General features: G+C 45.6%; 2 protein-coding genes across 2 annotated transcripts in view; both read left to right on the top strand.

Moving 5' to 3' along the window:
* Positions 1 to 22,992, top strand: part of LOC149346997 (uncharacterized) — a 62,823-nt gene that overhangs the window by 578 nt on the left and 39,253 nt on the right. The gene's annotated exons all lie outside the window — the stretch shown is intronic.
* Positions 282 to 18,854, top strand: LOC149347000 (uncharacterized). Its single transcript, XM_089586020.1, has 10 exons — positions 282 to 309; positions 474 to 656; positions 2,422 to 2,570; positions 4,123 to 4,440; positions 4,856 to 4,959; positions 5,476 to 5,584; positions 6,333 to 6,520; positions 7,672 to 7,914; positions 11,738 to 11,916; positions 15,013 to 18,854. The coding sequence occupies exons 1-10, from the start codon at positions 282 to 284 to the stop codon at positions 15,912 to 15,914; spliced, it is 2,403 nt and encodes an 800-aa protein (XP_089442146.1). The 3' UTR covers positions 15,915 to 18,854.

Raw genomic sequence — 22,992 nt, 5'->3', positions numbered from 1 at the left:
GCACTACACACGTGATCTAACCGGTCAAAACTGACAACTCTTGAAGGAAAAAAAAAGTAGCTCTGTTCGGTGCCGAAAAGTAGTACTTACTATTGCGTGCAAGTTGAACACGAGCAGGGCAGCGAAACGGTTGCGTAAGGATGAACGTGACACGAGCGTAGCACGCTCGTTCAGCGATTGCACGTTTGTGTAAATATCCGAAGTTGGCCAATTGCACTTTCTTGGGATATGGACTTGGTGCATTTTTCTGGAGTAAGAACGAAAACTTAAATATTGCAGGGATGGGACCCCGAAGAGGAACTGGGGGCTGTTAGTCGGGCTAATTATGAAAGAAGCCAGTTAGCATATGCTATTTTGTATTTCCTGCGATTGCATGCCTCGCTGTCTGTATTAGCTGAACATTTAATTCCTATTAAAGTGTGTGAACACCTGTGAGCCGGCAGCCTTGTGTTTTTTGTTCTTATTCACGGTAGCAGATGTTGAAGGCTACCACTTTTTTCCTACTAGGTTCATCCACGGCTGTGAGAACTCTGACAGCTACCGGTTCCACCACTGGCACCTGATCAACAGCTTCGTCTACTCTTCACACCACCTTGTCACGATCCCACCTCCCAGGTGGATTTCTGCTGGCCACAAGCATGGCGTCAAGGTTCTAGGTGGGTCGCTCAATTCATACCACGGTTCAGCAGGATGTTTGCATGCAGTTGCTGCAGCTTGGGTACTTTTTTTTTTCTGAGCACAGTGCTGAATATTGGTCCCTCCAATCGTCAGTGTTTTCCTCATGGTATAACCATGGCCTTTTATGGTTTCTTACAAACTTTTCAAGATCAGTAAACCGTTTGCCAGGAATAAAATGTTCCAAACGTTAAAAACCTGGCTACGAGGATTGGAGTTGAACGCATGCCAGTGCCTGCTGCCAGGATGGTAACTGGAAGGTGGGACAGCTACTTCATCGAGACAATCAAAGCTATCAACAAGTGAGAGACCATACCGAGTTCGTCGACCCCCAGGAGTTTACACCTCTAGAAAGAGCACTCGTCCTAGTACAGGGGGATGTTGTGTCGGAACTAGCAGTGTGGGGAACTGGGCACCGACATCCTTGATCATGGGAGCATGTACCATTCTGATTGCTTGGAACAGCAGTCAGGATTTTGTGTACATACTCAGAATAAAACATTTGTTACTTACCTAACACTGCATAAAAGAGGCAGTGCTGGAAATATTCTTATCTCGTGTGTTAAGTGCAGTATGCCGAATTCCTGCCTTCACAGGGGCTTCCTGTTCAATGTGCACAGCATCTAAAAGTATTCGTACACAAGACGGCTTTTGTACGATGCTCTAAAGCATTCACATTACTCTGGTTGACCAAGCCTGCCCTATAACACAGCAGCTTCAGCACCTCTTACTGCCTCTCCCAATCGAGCATGCCCGTGAGGAGCAACAGGGGCTTTCCTTGGGCGGCAGTGCGAATGTCTGAAACTGAGTTTTCCCTCTTGGTGCTCTCCTGCAGCTCGCCTAGTGTCACTGGCTGCAACTGCTAACAAAGTATCTTTCATCATCATCATCATCAGCCTAACGACGCCTACTGCAGGACAAAGGACTCCCTCGTATCACTCAAATTAACCCTGACCTTTCCATCTGCGACCACCTTAACCCTGTATATTTCGTTACCTCGTCCACCCAATTAACTTTCTGCCAACCCCTGCCTTCTCTTGGAATCCAGTCTGTTGCCCTTAACAAACATTAGTCATCTTCCCTTCGCAGTACATGCTTTGCCTTTGGCCATTCTTGATTTCGACATCGTTAACTAGCGTTGGTTCCCTGACCCACTCTGAGTCTCCTCGTGTCACTTGACTCTTATGCAGAAATATGCCGAAATATTCCGCAGTAATAGTTTGAACGCCTGCCCTTGTTCATGAGCAAGAGACGTCGTGTATTGTTGCTCGTCTCTGGGAGCTGTAATGCAAGGTGCTCCATTCTGTGTGGATGCCATTAGCTGGAGCTCTTGTCCCTGTTACAGTTTCAAAGCAGTGTTAACACAGGCACCGGTGAGTAAGAGATATAAATTAGAAGTGCATTGTTTGGTCGGCTGTTTTACTGTATTTCATTGTGCCACACTGCTTTGTTATGTGTCGCTTATATTTGCGATGCTTTTGGAGCCAAATGTCACAGCTTTGAAATTCTCTGAGGGACCTTAAATTGGGACTTGCTGGAATGTGTTGATGCTCTCTGCAGATTCACCATCTTCTATACCGTGCGCTTCATGAGTAATGCATAATGACAGTCTGGTTTTGTGAAGGTAGGGCCTGCGTTAGTAAAAAGCAAAGGAGGTCTGAATTGAAAAGCACAGCTAATGTCACATTTGGTGGATATTCTCAAGGTGTAGGCTCCTGCATTAACTGACTGGTCCTGGCCTTTCAGGGGCCTTTACCGTGGAGCCAGGTCCAGGCGCCAAGATTCTCAGCAAGATCAGAAAAGGCAACCTTGTGTCCATAGTTGCGTCCCAGTTGGCCCACATCGCTGCTTCATGCAAGTTTGATGGATGGCTCATCAACATCAAGTGTGGCATGGTTGGTGTCATTTGTAACTTTGTCTCACTTACGGCGTACATTAGTCACAGTGCAGGAGGTGGTTAAGGAATCAAATGCATAGCATTGATTCATGCACGAGGTTGATGTAACCCTGGTCAACGAGGTTGATGTACTCCTAGACAAAGTAATCCACAGCTCTCCTATGTAGCATTTCTCATTATTTCAGGGCGGCTTTGGGATTTTGAACCCTGTGTACTGTAACTTACCATATGCTGTTTCAGCCGCCATTGGCAGTTGGCTTCGGAGATGATGTCATTTGAGTACTTTAGATATATCTTACAGAACTGTCAATAGCTCAGTCATTTCGACTTTGCAGCGCTGCAAGAACTCTCCTTATTTAATTTTCCGCATTTAAGCCTGTGTTTTGAGACTTTAGTATTCGTTGTATCGACAACTACTCATATATTGTGTCATCAGCTTGTGCTGCTTCTCTTACTGCTTTGCTCCAAACACCACGTAACATACCTGCTGCTGCTACAGCCTTTCTTTTCCCTCTGGAGTTTACAGGGAGCCAAAGTTTTGAGGGACAGATCTTATATTTCTTTTATTTTATAGTATACCACTAAGTGCAGGAGAAAGAGGGGAGAAGGTTTTCAAGGTTTGGAGGGAGGAAGTTAGAAAATTATGAACAAATTAGGTAGAAGTGTGTAAGCCAGTTCGGTGCAGGGAGACACGAGCACAGCATGACAGTATACATCAGCTACAGTGTTCGGATGGATCTAGGTACTGTGTAGAAGTGGGAGGCAGTGTGGATGGGCTAATGCAACTAGAATCGCACTGCATACTTGTATAATTGTTTGAGAGCACCTCGAGAATTGGTAAAGGCATTAACTTGCTGACACAAAGGGTCAGAGCTCAGGTGCCGTCCAACAAAATGCTTGCAATTGCAGAGCACAGAAGGTAGGAGTTGTGATGAAGTAAGTTGGGCAGCCCTTTAGGTGCGACGATGTGTGTGGCTAATAGAAGCACTGGAATCTCATAAAGACCGAAGGACAGCATCTATATAAAGGATTCAGCTTTCTTCTGACAGAGACGAAGCCACTGGACATGTAAGGGGGGGACAACGAGGCCTTCTTTCAGCAATTAGGCTTGTTTGTTGTGACTGCACTGTTGTGCCAAGAAGGCAGTTCAGGTTGGAAGTGGGGACGGAGTGAGTCCTGTTCGTCTCATATTGATCTGTGGATTCTGTGAGCATGTTCAATTGCACATATTCCTGCATCACCATAGTAGGCACCTGCTCCGTTCCTTATAAGTGGCCAGTGGCAACATTTATTCATGTTCTCTTTCAGTCCTATTAGGAGGTGCATAGAGTGCTTTGTGTTTCGGATATAGGAACCACCGCCTGGCAGTAGTTTTTGTTTACTGGTGCGACAAAGGTAACTTAGATGCGACATGAGCCTAGTAGGATGACAAATGCCTCTACGGCAAGTGTGCCAATACAGGCAGTAGTGTTTCAAGGCCGCTTGCCAGTCATGCACTTGATGAGCACAAAGCAGACTGAGATGAATTCCATCGTGGCGCCTGTTTCCAGGACGAGACCTGTGGCCCTTTTCTCTTGGAGTTCCTCAGGGCCGTAACCACAGAAACTCACCGCTCTGTGCCCGGCTCATTGGTCATCTGGCACGACAGTGTGCTGCTGGACGGCAGGCTGGACTGGCAGAGCGAGCTCAACGAGAAGAACACGTGCTTCTTCGACCTCTGCGACGGCATCTTCCTCAGATACGGCTGGACCGAAGGGATGTTGCAGAAGTCTGTGGGCCATGCTGGCAATCGCAGGAGCGATGTCTATGTCGGCATCGATGTGTTTGCACACAAGACAAAGCACTTTGGTGGTAATGAGGCAGTCAAGGTGTGTGCAGCTCAGCCAGTCCTATGTCGCCTGATTTGATTGACTCGGGATAAGAACTGAGGGTCAAGGGGATCAGTTAATTAACAGAGACACCAGTAGTTGTTGAGAGTGTGAAGACCACTGTGCATGCTCTTATATTTGCAGTGGGGGAAGTCAATTGCAGAAAAAAATTTCGGTGCAAAAACAAACAACATTTCTAGCACCGAGGAAAGTACAGCAAAATAGTCGTGCTCCTATTTTTGCTTTGGAATTGATCATTGCTATTTCCCTGGTTGGAAAAAGTGCATGCCTTCTAGAAATAAGCAGAAATAAGGCAATCCCTTTCACAAACTTCAAATTTTAATTGAATGTTTATGCAATGTGCTCACTGCAAGGGATGACTGTGGCAGCTTTGATGACTCAAATTTTGTTTCAGGAAGTTGAAGTAGCTCGCAAGCATGGTTTGTCGTCAGCCATTTTTGCTGCTGGCTGGGTATACAAGAACCAAGACAAGGTGGAGTCTGCAGCCATTCAGCGCCGGTAAGTTGTGCTGAAGGTCTCTGTTTCCTGTGCTTAGTGTGGAACATACACTGCTAAGTGTGATTCATCACTAAGTGCCAGTTGTGGAATCACTTTTGAAGTGTAGACTAAACCCTACTGCTAGCCGAGTTGCTGGATAGTTTGGTCACGTATTTCGTGCAGAAGTTGCATGCTGTCTTCAGTTTTGTTTATTGCCTGTGTATACTTAATTACTCTGCAGTTATGATAAACAGTAGCCCAAGACCTTTTTGTCACATTTAATGATACATTCGGTTTTATCACCTGCATGCTTGTTTTGTTTATAACAAAATAAACTGTGTTTTATCATCTTGGATAGGTTGAACTTTACACCAGTGAGGCTCAATTTCAGTGTAGAACATTGCTAGTGCCACGTGTTTCTAGAAATAGGAGAGTGTGAAGGAGCAGGATAACGGTGAGGCTTCCGCAAGACTTGTTAGGTATTATTATCTCGTGATGGTTTATTTTTATTCTTGCACTGTGTTGCAACCTTTGCAGGTTCTGGGACTGTCTGCAATGCTGCTGTCCCGAGTGGTGTATTCGGACACTGCCGCTCCAAACCAGTTTCTGTCAGGGATTTGGCGAAAAACTCTTTAAGGCAGGCCAGGTCAGCCATTTTCTTTGCATCTTTTAACTGCATTAAAGGGACAGTCTACTGCCAGAGACGAAGATTTAAATACTGACTTATTATTGTAGATTTTCTCTTATGATGACAGTAGCATGGGCACAACTCAAAAGTTTTCGTAGGATTATTGCAAAGGTTGGGTCAGAACTTACAGTTGCACTCAGCTGTGTTAAAACTTCACGGCTGTCCTGGGAGTCTGGTTACGACGCCTGTTGTTGATATAATAAACTTCATTAGTAAGACTGAGGGCAAAACAATTTCACCTTTGTTATTTTTTCATGAAGAAACTCCGGAATTGGCTTAATTTTTTTCACTTGCAGCTTGTTACTGTTGTCTTTCTCATCATGACCTCTAATGTTTTCAAAAGGGCAGACTGCCACTATGCTGCTGGTGGCACGGTGCCACGGGCTATGAACTGCCCATGCCAACTTGGTATGCTACCTTGGATATAACGAACTATAGTATGCCACCTTTGGGATAACGAACTTTAGCTTCTTAAACTTTGATGTACTGAACCTAAGTATGCCACCCCAGATGTAACAAACTTTTGTATGTTAACCTTGGATATAACAAACCTAAGTAGACAACCCAAGTAAGGTACACAGCATTATAGCTTTCTGAATGTTAGGCGTCATAAGAAACAGCATATAAGGGAGGGCGCATTTTTCCTAGTCATGCGCACAAGTTACAAGCAGACAAGACGCTGCTCCACACGACCGCGTCGGTGCAGGAGGTGAGCTCCGTGGCCTGGTCCGACCTGTCCCAGCAGCAGCTGCAGCCTCGCGACCAGGGACGCTCGCTCTGCGACGGCTGCGGAGTGGCCGAGGTGTGCACGGAGTGGGCGTACAACGGAGGGGGCTGCCTCCTCCTGCGCTTCACCCCGGACACCACAAAGCCCGAGGCCAGCCCTTACTTCAGGTGAGGCAGCAGTTCTCTGGAACCCAGAGGAAGCAGGTCTTATGGCCCTGAAGACCTCATCAGGGGTGTCATGGGAGGGGGGGGGGGGGGGGGGGGGTTGTTGCAGAAATGATCAACACTCCTTTGGGAGACGAGGGCTTTAGCCATGATCCCAGGTTCCATAATGGGAGTTCGTTAATACGGGGCACAGTTAATACAACCAAGCATTGACTGCTTCTTAAGCACTGTAAAAACAGTACAGTGGACTGATTTCACAAAGTCCACTGTGCGTGCGTACGTTTGCCAGAAGCAGTCAAGTACCATGTTGGCTGTCCTTCATGGCAGTGTCTGTACGACTGCCCACCTTATTCGGTGCCTTGACTGGCATTAAGGGGCGCTGAGGAGCAGTTGAAGTTGGCTTGTATCGATAGATTAAAACCTCCTAAACACTCTTGCTGAAAACAAAGCTCTTGTAATGTAGAAAAGAGCAAGAACTAGAATACAGGTATCGCCGCCACAGGCCAATCTTGCTAGTGCAAGCGTGGTAATGAAATTGGAGAAAAAATACCACAGAATTCTCAGGCTGACAAACATGCATGAAGTTTACATGTTTGGATATTGAAGTATATAAGTTTTGTTTTGAAACTGCTTGTGCACTTTTATCACTTGAGGAAGACGGAAAAATGACAACCTGAATGTCGGAAACCACTGAAAACCTATACTTGGTTACGTGGTTAAGCGTGGTTACGTTTTTGACGAGCCTTGATTTATAACTGGGGAGCAGCAGAGGAGCTTCAAGTGCCCGTCTAAGTGTTGCTTGGACGAAGTTCATGCCGCGGCACACACCTGCGGTGAGGAAAACACCTGTGGCTAGCTAATATTGCACACACTCCAACGTTAAGGAACGCACCGCTCAGTGAGTTCGCTTCGTCAGCGTATGAACATGCTGAGCTGCGTAACCAGTGCTCTGAGGACTGTTATTACAGAATTTAAATATGTCCGTGCATGCAAGTCTCTGCTCATCAACAGAGCGTGCTGTTGGGCGAGTTGATTCGACATGAGTGTAGCAACTGGCGCCGAGACAGGGACGAAAAAATTTTTGGTCCTGTTCTAGGTTGCTAGACTTTCTCTCAAGGTAAGTGTCACAATCTGTGTGATGCGTTCTTTGACAGGTTGTTTGCCTGCGACATCCCATTGGACTCCCTGAGTGTCAGCTACACCTTCCATGTGTACCCGGGCAGCTCTGAGACTCTTGACATGGCACTCGTATTTGTGGTTGGGACAGCACTGGGAGAAAAAAAGAAGCTGCTGCTGGGTGCCACAGTCTTCATGCCTGAAGGCGAGGGGTGTGAGGCAACGCAAGACATTTCTTCTCAAAGTTCTCCTGGTGCTGCCAAGTCCTGCTGGCAGACAAGGTGTGTAGTCATCTTCATCATCAGTTGAAATTGCATCCTCTGCAGAAAAAACTTCAGGGGGCACTTTGACTTCTAAAATGCGTAGCGGCGAAAGCGTTTTCGCACCACTTTGCCTATGGGACACTGGTGACGTCACCACTGGATTATGTCACACATAATTGATGACGAAGTAATGACAAATTACTAATTCGTGACTAATTACTGATTAATTACTAAATGTGAATTAACTGCTAATTAATGACTCTAATTAACGCCACCACGCAATGCTTTTTGAGGAAAGGAAATGGCACTGTAATTCTCAGTCATCTCAGTGGACACCTTAACTGCACCTAACAGGAAGAAGAAAGAGGGGCTGTAATGAAGAAACTGAAAATTGTTTTTGAGGAAAGGAAATTACCCAGTAACACTCCACCTGTCAAAACCCAGACACTGGCACTGTAATTCTCAGTCATCACGGTGGACACCTTAACTGCACCATACAGGAAGAAGAAAGAGGGGGCCATAATGAAGAAACTGAAAATTGTATTTGAGGAAAGGAAATTACACAGTAACTGTTCACCTGTCAAAACCCAGAGGCTGGTGCTGTAATTCTGTCATCTTGGTGGATACCTTAACTGCACTATACAGGAAGAAGAAAGGGGTGCTGTAATGAAGAAACTGAAAATTGTATTTGAGGAAAGGAAATTACACAGTAACCGTTCACCTGTCAAAACCCAGAGGCTGGTGCTGTAATTCTGTCATCTTGGTGGACACCTTAACTGCACCATACAGGAAGAAGAAAGGGGTGCTGTAATGAAGGAACTGAAAATTGTATTTGAGGAAAGGAAATTACACAGTAACTGTTCACCTGTCAAAACCCAGAGGCTGGTGCTGTAATTCTGTCATCTTGGTGGACACCTTAACTGCACCATACAGGAAGAAGAAAGGGGTGCTGTAATGAAGAAACTGAAAATTGTATTTGAGGAAAGGAAATTACACAGTAACTGTTCACCTGTCAAAACCCAGAGGCTGGTGCTGTAATTCTGTCATCTTGGTGGACACCTTAACTGCACCATACAGGAAGAAGAAAGGGGTGCTGTAATGAAGAAACTGAAAATTGTATTTGAGGAAAGGAAATTACACAGTAACCGGTCACCTGTCAAAACCCAGAGGCTGGTGCTGTAATTCTGTCATCTTGGTGGACACCTTAACTGCACCATACAGGAAGAAGAAAGGGGTGCTGTAATGAAGAAACTGAAAATTGTATTTGAGGAAAGGAAATTACCCAGCAGTAACATCCCTCCCTCAAAACCAGGACACATCTGTTGACAGTACTGCTGACAGGGATGCAGACACTGCTGCCAACACCAATTGCTAATGACAGGATGAGGCATTGAAGGCTTTCGCCCTAAAAAGGCCCTTTGTAGGGCTCTCCGATTACATCCTAACCAGCAGTGGCCGGCCTTCCCCAGTGTTAGTCTTTCCCCACCTCAGTGACCACAGCCGGCTGTTTTCCTTCCCTTGAAAGCTATTCTGTGGGTTTAGTAGACCTCTGGATATCTTTTTTTCACATTGTACATGGCTTTAGGGAGGATGTGTTACCCTCTATTTCGATTAGAATGTCATTTGCTCCACTTTGATCACTAATTCACCTGCTCTCTTTCCTAGCTCACAACTTCATCGGTCAGTTTTTTTTTTTTTTTTTCAAATACCTTTTGTACTGCTCTCAGTTTATCTTTAACCTTGTTTATTGGCCTCCTTGTTGCGGCCCTATAGGTGAGTCTTTGCAACTCTTGCGTATTTTTTTTTTAATGGATGTCACTGTAAGCTGCTGTTCATAACATGAGAGTTCCTCCCAAGTGCAGTCCAGCTCATCTCTATTCCCCATGAAGTTTGTTTTCTGTGATGTGGATTTGCAGACTAGAGTGCTACCTACCATTTTTAATCGTGTAGTGAACCCGCCCATCCACTTTATCATGAACTAACCTCGCACAAAAAGTGCCCACCTCACTTTACTAGGCTGGTGTTTTAGCATGTTCAGTTTGTCTTGCAGTGGGTGGCCGGTGCCGTCGACTATCACATACTAATTGTCAGATCGTTGATACCGAAAACACCGTTGGAAGTGAGTGCAACAAGGATACAACTTGTTGACCATGCGCTTTTGTTCGTGGACGGACAGACAGACAGTCGGGCGAATGGGCGGGCGGGCAGGCAGCATGGCAGATTGAAATTGCCGAGTCCTGCTTACTTGATTTGCTTTTGTCATTCACCTATTGTGGAAGAATCATTGTGGATATCATTGATTTTAAATTGTCTAAAGCGCGTGTTGACTGTATACCGGTTCGCTTTCATGCCAACCGTTCTCAAACACCAGACAGTGATTTTTCTCTTTGCTGTTTGATTTATTCCTTTGTGTCCTCGAGAAAAGAAGCTGGATCTTCAGGGAGCAGATTTCATGCTTTGGTGTTTTGTTAGGAAGATTTGTTTGTCTCCTGGGAGAATTTTCTCGTGTCCTGCATAGCTGCCCTACTTCCTACTTCAGTTCCACCCTGCATGAAAATCTCGGCAAGGTTTTCGTTCTTCATCCCTGCATCATTGCAATCTTCCTTGGTTAAAGCAGAATATCTGTCCTCGAGTGAGATACTGAATGGCTGTGCTTCTGTTTTCTCATCTGGCTCTCTTACGTGCCTCTTTTTGACTGCTTTCGCCACTGCTTCTTAAAATCGGGACTAACGATAGATTTCTACACAACACCGAGCCTGACATCTCAACATGCTAAAAAATTCCGTAATGCCGCATCTCTTGAAGTCATTTTTAGTATTTTCATTCGGTGTGTCCCATGTCTACTTCCCATTTTTGCATTTGTGGAAGGAGGAATTTTTTATTCTTTAGTTACTCTGTTTTTTCACCAAGAAACAAAAAAAAAAGGGCGCGAGACCACTGTCTGTCATCCTTAATTCTTTATAAAGTTTTTTTGGATTCATTTTTTTTTCCTTTACTTACCAAAGTTAGCCGGCTTCTTTTGCTAATACTGGAGGTGTGTAGTGAACCAGGATGGCTGCCTTTCAGAAACCACTGTTAGTTCTAGTGAAGACATTGTGCTCTCAGTCTACAGTAGGAAAGATGAGTAAGCTTGAGACAAACGAGCTTGCGGATTACAGAAGAAGGTGAAGTCACTCGCTCCCTGGCATAAGTCAGAAGCGGGGAAGTGGTCTTGGGTAGAAGCACGTCACAAGCAGAGCTTAGATAACTGGCGGTCTGGGTTAATGCATTGGAGTGCAGGAACATAAAGCCAAGCCAGTGGGCGGCAGTCAGGTGGGGACTTTAGGTTAGGGTATTTTATGGGACAGGGTGGCTGTGGATGGCTCAGACAGGGCTTATTGGACAGGGGAGGTAAAATCCTTTGTTCTGAAATGAGTGAATGGAAGTATTTCCCCAGGCTGCCTGCTGGACTGGGTCACTTTCTTCTGCTTGAAAGCAGGCAATATTGCTGGAAGTCATTGATCTTGAGCTCCTTTGTCCAGCACCGCACTATGGCATCTCATGTGACCAGTTGTAGCCTTGGGATGTGGAGCACCATAATTAGCACATTTAAGGTCAGCTGCCTGTCATCTATAAGTTTTTTTTTTAATTTTTGCACACTGTTCATGCGAAAAGTAGTCTAACTTTGTGGGGAAGCCCAACCCCATTGTTATCGAAATAGCTTTGAATATAAGAATTGGGCATCCAGATTGGAGGGCATAGACATCTCCTTATATTTTCAGGATGCAGAATAGTGCAATCCCAGTGCAGTGCCTAGAACCTTAAGGTGGAGTTATTTGAGAGCTGCCCGTCTTGCTTTCAGAAAATTCCAGGTGAAGGACACCAACAACGTGCCAAATGCCATTCTCGAAGAAATCGGCATCTCCTTCTTGTCTTTTGACGCATCAGTGGCCAGTGCGTGCCTTTTGGGCGAAATCATCATAGAGCGTGCAGCGGACAAGACTGGAAACAAGTCAGCGAATAGCAGTTCCAGCGATGAAGGTAACTACCAAAAGTTAGCTTGCGAAGAGTGGACAACTGGCATCAAAGGTTACTGTAATGACATGGGCATGAAGCCTCACTGAGTTAGACAGTTGCACCCAATTGCAACGAGTTTTCCCGAAAGAAATATTAAAAAAAAAAAGATCCGTGTAAGGGCCGCACCCAAACTTTCCACGACCCATGCAGGAATAGCCTTCGAAATCCACGCGCCGTGTCGTCCGTGATCAGCTCCAGCTGCGAGTAACAATGTGCTTAATCTCGGAGGCCACGCACGCGCACAGGAGTTTTTAGGTGCCGCCCAAGGATGGCAACAGAGGCCGGGGCCATCATCGTCGCAAACCTTTTTTTCTGCCATGAGCTCCTGCTATCCATATCGGCATCAGTATCACCAGCTCCTGCTTTTTGGGGCTGTCAAAGGCACAGGAGTTGTGGTATCGTGTTAGTTCACCGTAGCTGCGGCTTTCGTGTGCTGCCGCCGAGCATTGCAATTTTAGCACGATGGAAAACCACCTTAATAGCTACATGGCTGGGAGTTTGCTCTTGAACACAGCAAGCGTGCGGCGGGCTGGAAATTCGACATGGCAGAGAAGTGCGGCAGTTGCGACTGCGGCGTGCCTAAATTTTTGTATGTGACTCCAAGTGCCAATGTTTTCGTGGGCCAATGTCGGGAAAGTGTCCGGCTGGAAATGAAGCATTTCAAACGGATGCGTTAAGTGAGCACCCCTGAAAATGGTGCAGAATTCGGCATGTGGCATGCGCGGCTGTTCCGCGCGATGTCGTGCGTGCTATGGGTCCGCAGTGGTCAGTTCAGCGAAAGCTTTGTTAAAACAAGCGTGGAATGTGGAATGTGCATACGTTTTTTTTTTTTTTTTTTTTTTTACCTGAGTTGTGGGTGATGGGGGCTTGCAATTGTGTAAATACAGTATTGACCACAGTGCCAAGGTCAGGGTGCTCCTATTATGTGTGAAAATAAAAAAAGTCAGATTTTTCGCAACTAAACTGGGGGTGCGCCTAATATGTGAGTGTGCCTGTTGTGCAAGTAAATATGCTAGCTTTGCAATTTTGCATGATTATTTGCAGTTTCGTAAAATAGACCTTTTGAGACAGCAAAAGTGCTGATCTAGGTTTTTGCTTCAGATGTGTTTGGCAAGCACTAACTTTGTAAGTTTAGACGAATTTTTAAATTCTGCGCTTCTCACTGTTGAACAGCAAATATCCTTATGGCCGTACGTGAACGTTCTTAATTGAATACTGTGCTCTCCTCAAGGGTTCATAGCAACTCAAACATTTCTTTCATCATGGAATTTATGAATAGGTATTACGTTCACTGAGTTTTATTCTGATGTGTAAATGTGACATGAAATCTTTATTGTAAACGCATCGTAGTTAATGGCACCAATTCCTTGTGTTGCAGGTCCACTCTGTGCCAGATTGTTTTTAAAAAGTTGTCTTCCGTTTTTCTTCTTAATGATGAACTATTTCAACTACAGCGTAGACTGCTTATAACGTAGGTCGCGGGAGTCGTCAGGAAAATCCGCATTATAAGCGGTACCTCACTATATCAAATACGTCATTTTTTGGCTCTTATTCGCATGCAGTTATGCTCAACCCACCTTTAGTTATGTCTTTGTCAACTTAATGTGCAATAAAGCACCAGATTTAGACACTAAACAAAAAAGTTTTTCTTCATCCATGAAAAAATGCCGTTATCTTCATCTGGCGCCGAGCCTTCACCACATTATGCACTATCTCATCTTCAACAGCGATCAGATGCTTGAAAGCTTTTTCGCTCAAGCCCTTCGGCATGCAGTGCATCCTGAGCTTGCTGATGTAATCCAGTGCATCTCTGTGCGAAAGTTCCGGTGTGCTGTCTCCTTCGTCGTTATCATCGTCCAGTATGTCCAATCGTCGATCGTGTATTTCTGTGCTACAGAAGCCTTCTTTAGACCAATTTCAATGTCTTTAATGATGTTTTGCTTCGTCTCGGGAGGTAAAGCTTGCCGCTTTCTTGTGGTGGATGGGTCAGGCGGCATGGTAACTTAGCGCAGCGCGACACAAATGCGAGACAAGGAAACACGTTTGCCGGTAGCTAGGCAGCCGGTGAATGGACCACCCCCCGTGAATGGACTTTCCCAACGTTCCCCCATCTCGCCCTCTGAATGGGACCCACCCCATTACAACAGTGGCGCGGGTGCTCGGTCCCGGCCTTCGCGGCGGTGCCCAAGAAAATAAAAAGAAATGAAAGATAAGGCCGCTGGTTGCACTTCTTTACATGGTGTACCGTCTCTCTCTCCCCTATTTTTCTCCCCTCTTGCGGTGGGTTTCATGGCTTTCTTCTCTCTCTTTTTTAGAGGGTGAGGGCACCGTAGTGCGGGGCAGTGCGCTCCCTTCTCTTCGGAGAAACCGCTCTATACCCGGTGTTCCCTCATGCACGACCGCACACTAAGCGGTACGCTGACACTTTGAACTCTATGGGAGACGTACTGGTGGTCACATAAAGCCGCATTATGTGCGATCCCGCGCTATAGGCGGTTATGTTATAAATGGTCTATGCTGTATTTGCAACTCGAAATTTTGTCATCTTTATCTTGAATTCAGAGCAGGAAACAGAAAGCTGACTTTACGCAATCTAGCGCGACATTGCAATTCACATTCACTATCTAATGAACCTAGCACCAGGCCAGGCCAACCTTGCGTTATATTGAAATTACTCTTGTGTTCGCATGCAATTTATGAACCGTACATGTTAAATTCTCTTTGTTTTAGTCTGATGTGCATGGAAACGGACATGAAGTCTTTGTTGTAAAAGTAGCATAGTTAATGGCTCCAGTCTCGTGTATTGCAGGTTATAACTCAGTGCTAACTTGTTTTTGAAAAAGCTGTCTTCTGTTTTTGTTCTTAACAATGAACTATTTGCAACCTCAAATTTTGTCATCTTGAATTCGGAGCAAAAAGGTTTGCAGAAAGCCCACTTCCTAAATTTGACTTTACGCAATCTAGCGCAGCATTGCCATTCACATTCACTATCTCAAGAACCTAGCACCAGGCCAGGCCAACCTTGCATCGTATTGAAATTACTCTGGTGTTCACACGCAGGCTTGACCTCCGAAGGCAGCAGACAAGACGCTTCTGGACAAAATTCACCGGGAGAAATGTGCCCTGTGAGCCGCGGCACGACAGCTGCGGCTACCAGTGGGGGTAACAGCAAGGATGAACCCAAGGTTAAAGAACTGCATGAGTGTAGCCACTGTGGCAAAGCCTTCAAGAGGAGAAGCGATCTGAAAGCTCACATCCGCACCCATACGGGCGAACGTCCGTACCATGGCAGCTGCCGTGCCAATGCCTTCACACGAAAGGGGAATCTAGTCAGACACATGCAGCGTGCTCACAAGGACAATTGTCCTTATAATTGTGACCACTGTGGCAGCGCCTTTAAAAGAAAGATGAGTCTGGCCAAGCACATGCGCACTCACTTAGGTGAGCGTCCTTACAGTTGTGACTACTGCGGCAGCGCCTTTAAAGATAAGTCGAGCCTGGTAGTCCACCTCCGCTCCCATACAGGAGAGAAGCCGTACCAGTGTGAGTTGTGCCCCATGGCCTTTACACGGACTACTTACTTGGCATCACACCTCCGCACTCACACGGATGAGCGTCCTTACAGTTGTGACTACTGTGACAGTGCCTTTAGAGAAAAGCGAGTCCTGGTCAAGCACGTGCGCACTCACACGGGTGAGCGCCCTTACAGTTGCGACTACTGTGACAGTGCCTTTAGAGAAAAGCGAGCCCTGGACAAGCACGTGCGCATTCACACGGGTGAGCATCCTTACAGTTGCGAGCACTGTGGCAGGGCCTTTGCAGAAAAGGAGAACCTGGTAGTCCACCTCCGCCGCCATACGGGCGAGAAGCCATACCATTGCAAGCTGTGCCCTATGGCCTTTGCAGATAGTAGAAACCTCAAGAAACACTTGCGGACCCACAAGTGCAAAAACCCATCCTAGTGTCACTGATGCCCAAATACATTTGCTAGCATTGTGCAGTTTGAAAAAACACAAAGTGAACAGCAGCAGTGTACGGGGAAGAAGCCATACCATTGCAAGCTGTGCCCTATGGCGTTTGCAGAAAGTGGACACCTCAAGAGACGTGTGGACCCACAAGTGCAAAAACCCATCCTTGTGTGTCCCCAAATACATTTGCTAGCATTGTGCAGTTTGAAAAAACACAAAGCGAGCAGCAGCAGTGTACGGGGAAGAAGCCATACCATTGCAAGCTGTGCCCTATGGCGTTTGCAGAAAGTGGACACCTCAAGATACATGTGCGGACCCACAAGTGCAAAAACCCATCCTTGTGTGTCCCCAAATACATTTGCTAGCATTGTGCAGTTTGAAAAAACACAAAGCGAACAGCAGCAGTGTACGGGGAAGAAGCCATACCATTGCAAGCTGTGCCCTATGGCGTTTGCAGAAAGTGGACACCTCAAGAGACGTGTGGACCCACAAGTGCAAAAACCCATCCTTGTGTGTCCCCAAATACATTTGCTAGCATTGTGCAGTTTGAAAAAACACAAAGCGAACAGCAGCAGTGTATGGGGAAGAAGCCATACCATTGCAAGCTGTGCCCTATGGCGTTTGCAGAAAGTGGACACCTCAAGAGACGTGTGTACCCACAAGTGCAAAAACCCATCCTTGTGTGTCCCCAAATACATTTGCTAGCATTGTGCAGTTTGAAAAAACACAAATGGAACAGCAGCAGTGTTGAATGAAGTTGTGGCACTCTTTTAGAACATGTTTTGTTAGCTATACTGTTTTTACCAACCAGCTCACAACACTTCATTAAGGCAGCCTGTGAAGCATGTGGCTAGTCAAGCCAATCTTTAACAGCAGTTTTCTGGAGTCCTTGTTGAGAAGCTCCTTGTCTGGAATTGCAATTTACATGCCCTATCTGGATCCTTTTTAAGTGTTTCGCCCACGAGAACGTGGTGCCTGTTGGGGAGAGGGGCCAGGGGAGGAAAGGGGGACACACAGGTCTTAGAAGGCCAAAAAATTGCCACAACATTATTTTTTTAAATGTTATTTTCGAAACCTGCAGCTAATTATTCACCTATCTGCAAAGTTCTCTTGCTTCTGAGTTCAATATTTTAGTTGCAAAAACCATTTATACTGATGCTGTCAACATAATTTGCCCCGAAATCGACTCCCGCTATGCGCAGCTTCTATTCCAAGCATGCTACCGGAGCCATTTTAGTCTCATTTCAAAAAGCAGATTTCTCCCAATTTTTCTCCACTGATGTCTGCATCTGTTCATTCCTCAGAAAGATGAGCAAGCCATAAAAATTAAGTACAATCCTGTTCGTTACTAGGGACACGTGGCTAGTAAAGAGTGGTATCTAATTGACTGAATCCTGCTTTGCTTTCTGCTTGATGTGCACATCCATGGTGGCAGTGCACAAGCCAAGTGCCGCTGTGTTTTTGCGATGTCGATGCAACAGGACGCAATGCATTGACGAGCTGTGAAATTTATTTTGTGCCAGACATCAGCTTGGCAAGAAGTCAGTGCATTCTTTGATCAGTAACTTCAGTTCAGTTCAGTTCAGTTTATTTACCTTAAAGGCCCCCTTGTATCGGGGGTATTACATAAGGGGTGGGATTTTAATAAAATGAGCAAACAAAACAGCGAATATTATTCAGCACTGAAGGTGATCGGTTACATGTTCTTGAAAAGTAGAGGATGAAGCGATGTTGACGATGTCAGGGGGTAGGCCGTTCCAGTCCGTTGCTGCTCGAAAGAAAAATGAAGCGGAAAAGGTGGCAGTATGCGATGGCGGCCGGGCAACTTGTAGGGGATGACTGGTGCGGTGAGATATGCGTGCGGCTGCTGTGATATACGGTGACCGATTGAGGGAAGAATGAAATAATTTGTGATAAAGGGTGAGACTTGAAATGCGACGACGGAACGAAAGGGGCGGTAGTCCTGATAATGCTTTCAATGAAGAAATGCTGACGTCATATGAGTATGCACTGCATCGTGACAGAATGTCCAAGACAATGAGCGTCACGCATCTCGTCATGGGTACGCCGAAGCCACGGTGAGAGAATATAAAAGGTGTAACAATTGCACTGCTTGTTCTGCACTTGGAACGTTTTTCTTGCTGTTTCGTTGTTTGCCGACAATGGCGATGCAGAAAAACGGGTGTCCCAGCCATTCTGCTGTTGTCATCTGCTTGCTGTGAACGCATTCCTGAACATAAGTTGTGTTCAGTGCAGACTTGAATTCATTCTGTAGTTTTTGCCTTGAGTGAAATATGACTGCATTTTGATTGTGGGCGCGTATGGTGCTGTTCCCAGTGCTTTGGTATCTTGTCGATGGGGTGCAAGTGCTTTGCTGCACAGTGTACGATAGGTTACAAATAATGCAAAAAAAAAGATGTTGCTGTTTTCTGCACCTAAGGACAAAGAACTTTTGAAAGTATGAAGAAGTGCCATCCGACTTAATAATTGTTTGCAGCCACCTTTGGATTTCTTATATGAGGAGCATTTCAAGCCTCATATTGTGTCTGAAATATGGGAAGTCATGTAAAAGGGTCACATACTTGCATGTACACTAAAACCCCATTAATTCCGATTTCGTGAGACTGGAAGAAATGTCCGAGTTAACCGAATGTTGAATGATCGAGAAGGGCAGAAATAAACGCAACAAATAGCTCCACATCAAAATATCTTTATTTTTCTGCCTTGTGTGGAAAACTTGCATCGCTACTACTGCTTTGTGCACTTCTGCCAAATGGTCCAGTGTGCGCATGCGGTCTGCAGAACCTGCACATACGCCTTCGAGAACACTCAGGGCCTCAACAGCATCCGTCGCAGTGTGACACAGCAGTTCATCACACGCGTCGTCATCATCTTTGGAACTCGGCTGTTCACTCCCTACAGCTTCTTCAACGATTTCGCTGTCGGTGAGATGGCCGGCAGCAACAGCGTTACTGTCGATTGTGACATAATCGCACATCTGAACATTAGAATGCTTTTATAGTCTCTCTTTCTTCCTCATAATTGGCGTCCGGTTCATCCACATAGGTGGTGTCAATGTTCTCAGTGAAACCACTGTGTTTGAAGCAGCTTACAATTACTGCAGGTGGTTCATTGCACCACACATGCACTAATGCATTGCACTAAGAAGAGGGATGCCATACTTTCGACCTGCTTCCAAGCATAACAACATGCGTTCAAGCACCTGCTTGCGGTACTGGGTTTTTACGTACTGAATTATTCCCTTATCCAAGGGTTGGAGGGAAGCAGGGGTGTTAGGAGGCAGAAAGAGCAGCTCAATATTCTCCAGCCCTGACACGTTGTTGTGTGCACTGCAGTTGTCAATGACAAGCAGTACCTTGTGTATTTTCGCACAAAAGCTGCGGTCTAGTTGGTGTAACCAAGTTTGGAGTATTTCAGATGTCATCCAACCCCTTCTACTGGATGAGTAGTCTATGGGTAGCTGTTTTATATAATAAGCAGCAGCGGCAGCCGCTTCGTGCCGGTCATATTTATAGCAAGCAAAACCATCACCCTGTCCTTACTTCATTTGCCACCAACGCAAGGGTCTCCTTTAAAAGCAAGTGCCTTATCTGGCAGGGCCTCATAGATAAGTGCTGTCTCATCGGCATAAAATACGTTACAGGGCACATAAGTAGTGTGGCGCCTCGGAAGCTCAGTCTCCAATCGATCTCCACGCTTGCATCCACAGCACCTTTCTCGCCGCAGACACTGTGGAAGGCCAAATTATGCCTCTTCTTGAAGCGGTCAAACCACCGTTCTGGTGCACTGAAGCCTCTGATGTCCATCATTAGGGCGTACTTTTCTGCTTGTGCGTAGATGAGAAGTCCGCTCAAGGGCAGCTGTGAATTTCACGGGTCCGCAATTGATCAAAGCAGTGCTTCTTCCAGCTTCCGATGTGCTGCCATTTGGAGTCTCTTCCGTTTGTCGGAGAACTGTTGCCCATCCTAAGCTTGCTAAATTTGAGCTTCTTTTTTGATGTACATAGTCAGTCACACTTAGAGGGAACACGGCTCCGTGTGGCTGCGCACACGCGGAGCACCATTGCGACGAAGCCAGTGGCAAACCCATGCAAAGGGGCAGATGACACGAAGCACCACGTCGAGGTCCCTCTTGTGCACCACTCTGCATTGATTCATGCACGGCTTAGAGGCAATGGCACTCTGCAGGTGCGTGGCCATGCGGAGCCGTGTTCCGTCTGAGTGTGATTGACCTTGCATGAGCTCAGCGTGCTCCTATTGGTAGTGCCCATTATCAGTACTGGGCGAATGAAATGGGCAAGTAAAATGCCTGGTCTGGTCTTTTTCGTCTGGTCTTTTTATTTAAAGTTTCAAAGTGAACTAACTTTCATCTGCATCCTCCAATTTTTATAATCCATATTTCACTGATCTGTGGAATGCGTGGTGAATTTATTTAATATATTATTTGGCACTGAAGAAAGCATCGTGGTGCCCCTTTAAAGACAGCAAGCCAGAGCAAAGCAAAAGTGTAGCATTGAATGCGAAACTCACTTTTTTCGTCTCAAGTTACATCGAATATGAACACGCATTCGACTATGTTAATGCTCGCTCATAGGGAATTGACTGCCTAGTGTACTATGTGATGAGCTTCATGTGCCACAAGTTGCTAAAGCTCATGTGATGTGCACCATATAGGATTGGTCTCAGTGAAACAGCTAAGATCATTGACAAGCCAGATGCAAAGCTGGTAAACTGCAAGTCTCGCTGAGGGCTGGTGATTCCAAAAAAGTCGATTTTTGACTTTCATCAGGTTCCAGAGGCAGAATTTCGAAAGAATTCTGAAAAGAGGGATATGCTTATGAGAAGGCGACAGATGACATTGTCCACAGCTACGGTTATTGCTTCCCTTGCCTTGATCACAAGAAGACAATTATGGCACAGCTTTTATATAACATGTGTTAGTGAGGATGCTTCAGTGTTGCAGAGCGAGGAGAGATATGAAAAGAAAAAAAAATTGGTTTTTGAGGAAAGCAAATGGCCCAGTATATCTGTCTCGCATCTCAATGGACACCTGAACCGCACCATAAGGGAAGAGAAAAGGGATGGGGAGAAAGAGGAAACGAAGAAAGAGGTGTGTAATGTAGGGCTGTGGAATAGTTTAGACCACCTGGGGTTCTTTAGCGTGCACTGACATGGCATGGTGCCTCCAGCGATTTGCCCCCATCAAAATGTGGCCGAGTTCGAACCCAGGAAGTCCGGATATGTAACCGAGCGCCCTAACCACTGAGCCATCGCGGTGGGTAAGAGGTATGGAGAGCATAGAACTCAAACCCGGAGTTAAATGTCTAAGCTTTCTTAATTGGATCATCTTAAGTCGGTTGGCAAAGTGGAAATACTGTAGAGTTTGTAAGGATATAAGAACATGTTATAATTTTTGTGCTGTTTGTCTTGTAAGCGGTGCTTTGTTCTCCTTCATTTATCAGTGGCAGTGATTTTGGAGTGTTTTGATTTCTTTGCTAATAAAGCTTGTCATATGTGCCCAAATGAAGTTACGTGTGAAATACTGTGCAGCTTCACTATCATGCAGGCAGATTCCTAGTCAGCCCTGTGCATGTGATGCATACATGAGAAACTTCTTACTTTGTGAAGCATTTAAAGAATTTCGTTTATTTCATGGCTTTATTAAATAGCACCGAAGATATCAGCGTCTGCTTAGCTCATAACAAGGTGTACAAAATGAGCCAGTTATGTGCCTTCCCTTCCTCAAAACCAAGAAAGTGTTTATACTGCGAATAAGATTAAACAGTCCAGTTCCCAGTCTAGCCTTATTCCTTTTCTATACCCTTCACTGGATTTCGGGAAAGACTCATAACTGGCTCACATTGCCGGTGGACACATCAACCACTCTGCAGAAGAAAATTATGAATGCCGACTAAACGGCAAACTAAATTGGGGAGCAATGTACTTTAGCAAGAAAGTGCTGGAATATTGGGAAAGTATGCATTGAGAGGCAATGAGAACAGCGTTCAAGTACAAAGGTTAGGCATAATGAGTAAATAACGAAAAAATAAGCTGGATGTTTTCCGATAGTTCTCGGTGTCTACCAGTTGTTCTCGTGCCTTCAATTTATTTGGCGTGTGGGAAACATTGGGAATTCCAACAATTCGCTTGCCACCAGGCCGATAAAAGATGGATTCTTGTAGTGATCGGTCGTCCGTAATTCATCAGACTGAAAAACATTAAGGGGATAAAGTCCAACACGGCGTGCAGGTTGTCTGGGCAGTGGTGTCAACCTCTGTGAGCAATTTGAGCAGAATCTGATAGCTTCCATTTCTGTATTACACGTGAAACTTGAAATTCTTGGCATAGTGTGTAAATGTCACGCATGCCAAACGAGCTCAGGCCTGACAGTGAATCGGCCATGTCCACAAAACACAAAAAGTGCTTGTAGAAATCTCGAAGTCATCTACACCAAGACGTTATGACATCTTAAAGAAGTATAGCCAAGATTTTATATAGCCGTCCGATGTCCTGAAGACCTCTGTTACCTAGACTAATGCGACACTATCCGTCAACTACGAGAGGTTTTCCTTGACATCTTGTAGACTTCGAGGAGATATTCTTTTTAGCTGCATCTTACTAATGGGAAAGCTTTAGAAGGCTATGTTGACGCTGGAAGTGTCCGCAAAATGTATCGCCGGAAGATGGTCCCCTGTGACGTCTTCACTCATATGACGTCATAAGACATTAGAATCAAAAGAAAATTTAATGGAAATGAAAGAACATTGGGGGATATAGACTGCAGCGGTGGCCTATAGTCGTTTGAGCATCCGCCTCGCATGCGGGAGGTGCGGGGTTCGATCCCCAATGCCGCCGGGTACCCACTGGTGATACAATGGGTACAGCTTTCCCCTGCCTGGTGCTCGGCTTCTTTAGGGTGAAATGCTTGGAAAATGGGCCTTTGATCCCACCTAGAATAGAAGAAAGCACCTTGGGCCATGGCGCTATTTAGCCGCGGATGCCTTTGCGCTATGAAAATTCATATCATCAAAAGTACATTGGGGCTCCAGCAG

The sequence above is a fragment of the Amblyomma mixtum genome, chromosome 4 (assembly GCF_055824585.1).
Source record: "Amblyomma mixtum isolate Tamu chromosome 4, ASM5582458v1, whole genome shotgun sequence".
Taxonomy (NCBI): Eukaryota; Metazoa; Arthropoda; class Arachnida; order Ixodida; family Ixodidae; genus Amblyomma; species Amblyomma mixtum.
This window is presented reverse-complemented; position numbering and strand designations above follow the sequence as displayed.

What these genes read in the sequence shown, in the direction of transcription:
- LOC149347000 (XM_089586020.1), top strand. Translation starts at nt 282, where the DNA reads ATGGGACCCCGAAGAGGAACTGGGGGCT. An exon ending in CCGAAGAGGAACTGGGGGCT is followed by an intron (nt 310 to 473) that starts GTTAGTCGGGCT and finishes TATTCACGGTAG; the next exon opens with CAGATGTTGAAGGCTACCAC. An exon ending in TCTGCAGCCATTCAGCGCCG is followed by an intron (nt 4,960 to 5,475) that starts GTAAGTTGTGCT and finishes CAACCTTTGCAG; the next exon opens with GTTCTGGGACTGTCTGCAAT.